The 9,662-nt window shown below is 37.5% G+C and overlaps 1 protein-coding gene across 2 annotated transcripts in view; it reads right to left on the reverse strand.

Moving 5' to 3' along the window:
- Cep83 (centrosomal protein 83) overlaps nt 1-9,662 on the reverse strand; it is a 92,744-nt gene that overhangs the window by 59,463 nt on the left and 23,619 nt on the right. For both annotated transcript variants that reach the window (XM_013111928.3, XM_021225971.2), the window contains exons 2-3: nt 3,881-4,150; nt 3,224-3,374 (exon numbers count right to left, since the gene is read on the reverse strand). In XM_013111928.3, coding sequence (XP_012967382.2) covers nt 3,224-3,374; nt 3,881-4,050 — 321 coding nt within the window. In that variant the 5' untranslated portion in view covers nt 4,051-4,150. The remainder of the gene's footprint in view (nt 1-3,223; nt 3,375-3,880; nt 4,151-9,662) is intronic.

Consider the following 9,662-nt stretch of genomic DNA (forward strand, 5'->3'; position numbering starts at 1 on the left):
TGGTAACATTCATCATTATTTTTCCAACACCTTCGATCGCTGCCTACCATAAAGGAACTACAGAACTCCTGTTTCATGAAATCAATAAAAGAACAAATGAAAAAATGCTGGCTGGGAAATAATATAGTTCATATTTGTTTGAATATCTCTGAAAATATGAATAATGTACAGTTTCATTTGTTTATTCAATACACCACAGTTGCTTGAAATACTACACATTCTCCTGAACGAAAGTCTTCTAAATATAAGACATTATGCAATATATGGCAATTTACATACCATTTTCTTTGGAGTATCTTACATGCAGTAATTTAGCTAATCCCCACAAGCCCTACAAAGTAACTACATTGAAACATACAAAGAACCTAAATAATTTTCTAAAAGTTGCAAAGACTCAAATGAAGAATGCATCCTCCCCTAATAAATTCAGATCCTGGCGTGAAAAGTAAATCATATACAAGTAACAATAAAGTAGGCAAACAAAGTCAATTAAAACTGAAATAATATGGTCTTATGAAATTAATGTGTAGAGAATGACAAAAAAAGATGGAAAGGAAAGGTAATAGCTAAACAAATGGCCCAAAAAGGATAATGATGCTGAACACACGAGGATACATTACACCACTCTGTTTCTGTACATGCTGGAGAATTCCCACAATTAAGAGTTAATTAAATGAAAGGCTTAAATCTCTAGTCAAAGTAATATAATAAAAGCTAGATATCCCGGCCAAATTATGAATAAAAAATTTAAATGGCTTTCAAAATTACCAGACAAAAGGTAAATTTCCAAAGGATGGGAAACAAAGGTGAACAGTGAGAGGACCCAGGGCCTGGCACACAAAGTGTATTTAAGTAGAGGCATATAAACTCCCTGCCTGACGAAACACAACTGAATTCCAGACAGAGTGACAGAGTACCAGAGAAGCATACAAAGAGCTATGAGATCTGCAGAAGGTTTGGACTCACTCAGTACAGTACCAACTGACACATGCTTGTAAAGAAACTACCTAAGCCAAAAAAAGAACCACCTGAAAAGAGTTCACACAGCCTGTGAATAATTCCCGTTTCCAAAAGTCAGAATGAGAACTTCATTTCACAAATAAATGGACCATCGTGAAGGTCTTGTCTCAGCAGTGGAAAGAAACACATACTAAAGGCTTCTCTAACTTAATGTTAAAAGAGGTGAAACCTACAACCATGACACTGTTTGCAAGTGACATGACTGTGACCCAAAACAAAGGTGAAAAATATTGAGAGGAGCACAAAAACATCCAACCTCAACAAAATAAAATCAGTGTTCAGCAGTCAATAAAAAATTTCCAAACATGAGAAGACACAGGACAAACCACCTAACACTGAGTAAGGAAAAAAAAAAAAAACAAGAACAACCTAAAACGGACCCTAAAGTCACAGAAAGATATTAAAACAGCTGTTAGGAAGTTACCATAGCTTCAAAAAACTAGAGAAAAGACTGAACATGTTAAGGAGATCAGGAAAACATAAAAAGACAGTTATGGATGATATTTACAATTCTGAGTTTAAGAAGACACTGCCTGGAACTAATTTACAATTGATGGTGCAAAAGAGAACATCAATAAACTTGGCTAAAATGAATGCCATAGGAATCTCTGAAAAAAAAACACAAAACACATGAAAACAAGACTAAAACTAAGTTAACACAATCTCAGTAAGATAGGAGACAATTTTAAATAACTAGCATCAAAGTATAATTTAGATCTTCAAGAGGTGAAAGAGAAAAAAAATTGAAATATAACACCCCAAATGTATTTGATTAAAAACTGTAAGACAAGTAAGAGCTCAAGACCTATTAAGCTTTATAAATCCCAAGCACTAGAAACATGGTACAAAGGTATGTAACCAAAAATGTTCATAAGTAGTAAACAGTCGGCAAGGGGAGAAACAGCCACCAAAGACTCAGCTCTAAGAATAACAGCACCTTTGCTGTGTGAAACACAAATAAAAAACTGATTTTTAAAAACCTTGCAGGAATTACAGGGGGAAACTATCAACTGAGAATTCAACATCCAGTGAAAACACTTATAGAACAAACTTTTTCAGACATATAAAGGCTGAAAAATAAATCTCAACAGCAGACTCACACTAAAATAAACGGGTTTTTTTTTTTTAAGTTCTTGGGAAACAGGAAAAAATGTTCATATGTATTAGAGAGATGTATGGGTTGGAAAGGGAAAGGGAATGGTTTAGCAGTTATACACAAATAAGAAAGTCACTGGTCCTTAGTAACCCTGAAACCCAGCAGTCAAGCACTGGTCTTCCAATGACTTGGTCTCAGGGCCTCTGTGGCTCATGACTCAGCTTTCTGGGCCCTTCTTTATAGTTTGGTTTGGTCTGACTTGGCTTTTTGAGACAGGGTTTCTCTGTGTAACAGCTCTGGTTGTCCTGGAACTCGCTCTGTAGACCAGACGGGCCTAGAACTCACAGAGATCCGCCTGCCTCTGCCTCCACAGTGCAGGGATTAAAGGTGTACTACACCGCCTGGCAGGCTCTTGATTTTTGTGAGGCTGTCCTTTCTTTGCATGAAAGGGAGCACAGGTCTGCAACCCATTAGGTTTAACAGCCTTCTTTGTGCCAATAAAGGTTTTATGGATCCAAAAGCCTCTGTAGCTTTGTACTTCCTACGCCCATTTCAGCCCAAGTCAGCAGAGCTTCTCCAAGTAAATGTCCCAAAATCACTGTGAGTCTTGTGGGAACATATATATATGTATATATATATATATGTATATATATATATAAATAAACACTGCTGGCTGTTACATGTAACAGTCTCAAATATGAGTGAAGGTGTTTTAGACAATGATCTTTTGGTGCTGTGTGGCTTGACGGTATACAGAGAGAAAATACTGATTGTATGTTCAGAACCAAGACTGTAGTAAAGCCATGCAATGTAGCAAGTTAAGTGTTGCCAGAAATACCTCAGATTCATTAGTGTTTGATTTCGAACCAATTTTTGGACGTTGCCTTTTTTTTTTTCGTGACACTCCCCCTTCATGACTTACGTGATTTAATATACTGTTGGGGCCTACAGTTAAAGAAGCTGTATAGAATATGTGAAAGGCTAGATTATATATCAACTGCAGATAAAGCAAGTAACCATTAGCAACATAGAAACATATTTACCAAAACTACTTATTTCCACTAACTACATGACTAATTTTATATAAAATCTAATATATTTTCTCACCTGCAGTTTCATCTTTTCCAACTCTTTAATTTTCTCTACTAATTCCCCTCTTAACTCTTCAAGGAGCAGTTGGAATTTTTCCTGGTTAGTTTGCTTTTCATGAGACACACGCTTAAGTTCATTTTGTAATTTTACATATTCTTCCTGCAATCTGATTTTTAAAAAAGAATTCAATTTTAAATGCATATTTTACTTTCAAATTCACTGCTTTATATAAAGTAAACCAATACTACAGAAAAACAAGACTGACATAAGACATTCCATTAAACTTGCAATATTTTGTATTCTTTGCAAACTTTCATCTAATTATTGACACTAATTTCTGAAAGTATTTTATTTTAAAAAAGAAAAACAAAAACATTTATCCACCTAGATTTATTTAGTGTTGTATTTCTTGCTGTTTTCAAATAATACTTCATTCACAACCCACTTAATACCAAGATCCCAAATGAATAATTCATTTTTTCTATATTGAGATTTAATACCATAGATTTGAACAAATAATTTATTCTTTCTATATTGTGTTAACTAAATACCCTACAAAGTAACAAAAATGTACCATATGTTCCAGAGCAAACATTCAGTCAAAACAATTCCAGTAACCATTTTTTAAGCATCCATCCCCCCATACTTTATCTCTAAATTTAAGTAATTTACCTTTTATGTTCAATTTTCAGGGCCTGATAATTATGTTTGTGATGTTCGCATCGTACCCTTTCATCGATTAGCATACTTTGGAACTCAGGTTCAGCATTCAGCCTACTGTCTCCACCAGGTGGAAATACACTCGGAAATGTATCCATACTCGTAAGGCAGCTGACAACCATGAAAAGAATAAGATGTGGCTTTCGTATAGTTTAGTTTTCCTTAAGGAGTATTTCCAACTTCTTTCTGGCTAAGGCAGAATCCCAGGAGACCAAATCATGCCTGCAGACAATGCACACAATTAATACTCAGTAACTTAAGCATCCTTCAGTTTTACCTGTTATCAATTGTCTTCCTATCTTTTTATTTTTAAAGTTCAGTTTTTAGATTTCTATCTATTCATAAGCAAATGCAAAAATAAAGCTGAATCATAGGTTCCTGTTTTTCCTTTACTTCTCTGAAGAAACTCACTCTATAACCACCAACTCATATCTTCGAATATTAGCCCTATTAAGTCAGAAGTAAGAACTTTTCCATTTGAAGTCATCTTTGATTCACTAAGTAAGCTGTTTCTCAAAGTTACTGTGGGAACTTTCAAGAGTAGATTCTGATATAAAATATATATTCCAATAATTAGGGGGAAATTATATAGAACTTGGCAAGGAGCAAAGAGGCAATCTTCACAACGATGACCTTCAGTAATAATTGTGTCTGTCTATATGTCATGCTGCGGGAGGCCTTCTGACACACATGCAGACTGCACCTGGGAGGCAGACTCAAGTGAGAAATCAATTAGCACACAAATACTGAGCGTTTCCTATGTGTCATATACTATGCTAAGAACAGAAAAGAAGATCACTTTGCCTATACCCCAAAATACTAATCCAGTATTAAGTACTGCAGTATCTAAATGTTTATTTCATGTACAACTTGAAAATGATAGAAAAAATGTTTTACTATAAAAAATAAAATTAAAATAGTTCTATCCCTTTAACATCATTAACCTTTCTCCAGACTACTATTATACATTTATTTTTCCTTCCTTTATAGGTTATCATGAACTATTTTATTAACGATGGATCTTTGATTTATGGTAACCATTCACTAAATTACTCCATCTTGCTTGAAAAATATAATCTGTGTTAAATTACTATCATGTCTACACATATACACATATGCATATACACAAATACACACCTATAAACTGAAATTTGATTGCCTAGGTTTCCTATTAAATTATACTTTAAAGAAGTGTGTGTGGGGAGTCCTTTAAGGACATTTTTCTCCCTTACTCTTCACTCACTTAAACACAGCTCAATTGACCATATCAATATATTCAGAGATTTCAACTTTCAGGACTCTCTGGAGAAGGCTGCAAGCAGCTCATTCTGGTTTACATCTTACAGAGAACCTTCAGACACTGCATACAGCTGCTACACTGCCGGGGGGTCGGGGAATAGATTAAGGCCAGCCTGGACTACAGAGAGAGTTCCAGACATCCAGGACTACATAGAGAAACTCTGTCTTGAAAACCAAAAGACAAAAGACAGCTGGAAAATCTTAAAATGCATTATTGCCATATAAAAGAATACAATTCTTGGTTATTGGGGGTCTTGTACATATGGTATTTAGCAACATTCTAGTCTCCATCCATTAAATGCCTACAGTACCTCTCCCAGATGTGAAAGCCAAACTATCTACACATATTGCTATCTACAGTCTAACATTTTCACCCCCAATCTCTACCCCATTAAGAATGAGTGGCCTAAGAAGAGAAGTGGGAAAACAGACATTGTAAACAAGAGATTTAAACAAACATCAGGGTTATGGAATAATCTTTTTATATACTGTGAAGATGTGTCTTTGCCAAGGCATTTTCTAATTGGTTTAATTAAAGAACTGACTGGCCAATAGCTACACAGGAAGAAGTTAGGTGGGAGAGTCAAATAGAGAGGATGCTGGGGAAAAAAGGAGGAGTCACGGGAAGCCACCAGCGGGCACAGAGGAAGCAGGAGTGAACATGCCACAGTGGAAAAAGTACTGCCACATGTTAGAGCAGAGCGTAGCTAAGAAACATGGGTCAGCCAGGTGGTGGTGGTGCATGCCTTAATTCCAGTACTTGGGAAGCACAGGCAGGAGGATTCTGTGAGTTCCAGACCAAGCCTGGTCTACAGAGTGAGTTCCAGGTCAGGCACCAAAGCTACACAGAGAAACTCTTGTCTCAAAAAAGAGGGGGGGAGAAAGAAAGAAAGAAAGAAAGAAAGAAAGAAAGAAAGAAAGAAAGAAAGAAAGAAAGAAAGAAAGAAAGAAAGAAAGAAAATGAGTTAATTTAAGTTGATAGAGCTGGTTAGTAACAAGCATAACCTATCAGTCAAGCATTTATAATTAATAATAAATCTGTGTGGTTATTTGGGAGCAGGCTGGTGGGACAGAAAAGTCTGCCTACACATCAGTAATTGCAGAAACATGCAGAATACATGTCTCAAATAGAAAACAAATTTAAAAGAAAAATCATAACTCAACCATATGCACCTTCACAAGAATTTTTGTTTTAACCTAAAAGAAAAAAATGTTGAAAGGAAAAAAGAAGAAAGGCATTGCAAGCATTAATCAAAAGATAGGCGGTAAATCTGTATTATCAGATAAAGTCAATTTTTAAGTCATCTCTCTCCAAACAAACAAAACTAGAAATAATAAGGGACATTCATAATGATAAATGTTAAATAGGCTGAGTGTTAAATAGGGTGGCGCACACCTGTAATCCCAGCACTCAGGAGGCAGAGGCAGGTGGATCTCTGTGAATTTGAGGCCAGCCTATTCTACAGAGTGAGTTCCAAGGCAGCCTCCAAAACAATACAGAGAAACCCTGTCTCGAAAAAAACAAAACACAAAAACAAACAAACAAAGGCTAAATAAACCAGGCAGAAGTGGTTGTTTTAAATTTATATGCACTTACTATGGCCACTAAATACATATGTAGATTTGTCAGAGCCATAAGAAAAAGCAGACAAATGGGGTGAAAATGCAACCACAATTCCTGGTGAATAACACAGCAAGCACATTGTGTGGACTGTTTTCTGCTTGGAAGGCAAAATGTAAGAATGGTTGTCATGTGCATGTGTCTAATTTTATATTTTAAAAACTAACAAATCTTTTTCTAAGGTAGCTGTGCCATTTTCCATTCAACCAACAACATATGAGAATGAATTCTGCTTCCTTACATTCTTGCCAACAGTTGGGGCTGCAAATCTAATTTTAGCCATTTTAGGGAGTATAAAGTGATATCTCATTGTAGCTTTAATCTGCAGTTCCCTTAAGTACTTTTTACATATTTAATAGCCTATAATAGATCTTTTAAATCTGTAAAAAGATCTTTGTTTTAAGAACAATCAAAGTAAAAAAGTAAAAGGCAAAATGAGGGCTAGCTGAGTAAATTTTAGGGGGTAAAAGCCCAAATTTAAAACTTCTCAGTACACTAGTCACTTACATAAGTACACACTTCCCCATTTGCAAATATTAGAAAGCATTTCCCAATACTCTACATATGATCTAGCGAATTCTTAATTTTCAAACACTGTCAAAGCAGCAAAGCCAATCAATCATCCCAGCACACAGGAGGCTGAGGCAGGAACATCCATCACATTTGAGTCTGGTTCAGAGGTCAGAAAAAGCAACACTTTCAAACACAAAAGCTCAATAATACATTACTTCCGCAATAAAGTACTAAGTCTACCAAACATATTTAATTAATTTTCTGGTTTGAAAGAAAAATTGCCTCCAACGGGAGTGGCACTATTAGAAGGTGTGGACTTGTTGGAGGAACTATGACACTGTGGGGGTGGGGCAGGCTTTGAGGTCTCTCTTGCTCAAGCTTCCCTCAATGTGACTGTCCCTTGACTTCCTGTTGCCTGAAAGATGTAGCCCCAGCACCACATCTGCCTGCATGCTACCATGTTTCCCACCATGATGATGATAGACTGACCCTCTGAAACTGTAAGTAAGCCACCCCAATTAAATGTTTTCTTTATAAGAGTTTCCATAGTCACGGTGTCTCTTCACAGCAATAAAAGCCCGAAGACACTAGCTTATTAATAAACATAATAAATACACTTTGATTTCCTCCATGGCAAGAAACATCTCACTTTTGCATACAGTCTCAATACCTACAACAACAAGAAGCATATATTAAGAACTCAAAACCACCAAGTAAACAAATGATATGGCTACCATTAAATGCCAATTTAGTCTCAATTCATTTTTCTCATCTGTATTCAGAAACTGTGGCTTCCAGACTATTTGGGAGCTGAATGCTAGTTCCCCAAAAGTCATCTTCTAATTTCTGGATGCTATGAATATATAATGAAATATTCAAAAATTATAAACTAACCATAGATTATATGGGTAGGTCTTAAATATAATCATGTATCTTTGTAAGAAAAGGTTGGACAAAAAAAACAAAAAATGTCTGCAGCCACAAAAGCTGGTAGAGGAGAGAGGCAGATGGTGGTAGGTGTGAGAAAAGGTTGGGGGGGGGCGTGGACAGATGGATGGACATGTAGTGGCTGAGTAGGACCAACAACATGGTGTGCAGCAGCCTGGAACTTGCACTCCCGCTCAGCCCTTGAACACCCTTGGTTCTGAGCAACGAACAGCATGTCCAAGATGAAGATGAAGAACAGTCCATTTTCTGGTTTGCACCTCCTCAGAAAGACATCTATGGTTCATACTGCCCCTAGAGGCCTCTATGATTTCCAAGATCTGCTGTCCCAGGCTGTGATGAAGCCAGAGGTTCATGTGGATGTCCATGGTCTACAGCAGCTGGGAGGTCCCTGGTCAGAGTTACCAGTGACGGCCATGCAGATGTCCTTGATCTAGGCCACTGTCTAAGGTAATGCTGAAGTTGGTGGGTTTTACTTGGGGAAGGGGCATATTGATGTGGGTGGCCTGCCCTGCTACCTAGGGCGATGTCTGGGTCTGTGGTCCTACCGCAGCTAGCATCTGTGTTGATGTCATTGGCTCAAGATACCACCAAAGGCTATGTAGATGTCCATGGTCTGTGCTGCTGCCAAGGACTATGATGGTGTCTGTGGCCCATACAGCAGCAAAGGGCTGTGTTGATGTCCAAGGTCGATACTCCCACCAGTGACAGGTCCATGGAGACTGGACCACAGCATATGATCCATGCTGTTGGCTGTTACCTGAAACCATGTGGAAGTCCATGTTCCATGCCCCCACTGACTGAAGAGCAAGGAAGGCCACTTTTGCCATGGTATTAATGACTTTAGATTCACAGTTGAAAATGAGGGACATGGAAGGCTTTTGTGACAAACCCTACTCTTGCCCCACAAAATCAACAACCTAGACAGGAGGCCATCAAAGAGAACTCTTAGAAACTGTAATGGGGATGCTGAAGCACAGCTATCCACATATGAGGGCTTCTGGCTGGGTGCAGGTGAGGACGGACTCAGTTTTCTTTAAGGAGCTGACCACTAGGACTTGACCATGCTCCAGTAAGTATATGGTCAACACAAATTGGACTTTTTGTTGTTTTATTTTGTTTGGGGGTTGTTTTTTCTTTTCTCCCCTTTTCTTTTCTCTGAGGAAGGGGGTGTCACAAGGGTGGGGGTGAACCTGGGAGGACAGGGAAGTGAATACGCTCAGGGTTCATGACATGAAATTCTCAAATAATCAACAAAAATATTATGGAAAAAAATGTAATAGAGCTGAAAAATAGACCATTAAAAGGGGTGGGGACTGGAAATGGCAAAAAACAATCTCATTTTAGAGGTCTAGT

The sequence above is a fragment of the Mesocricetus auratus genome, unplaced genomic scaffold (assembly GCF_017639785.1).
Source record: "Mesocricetus auratus isolate SY011 unplaced genomic scaffold, BCM_Maur_2.0 Super-Scaffold_100011, whole genome shotgun sequence".
NCBI lineage: Eukaryota > Metazoa > Chordata > Mammalia > Rodentia > Cricetidae > Mesocricetus > Mesocricetus auratus.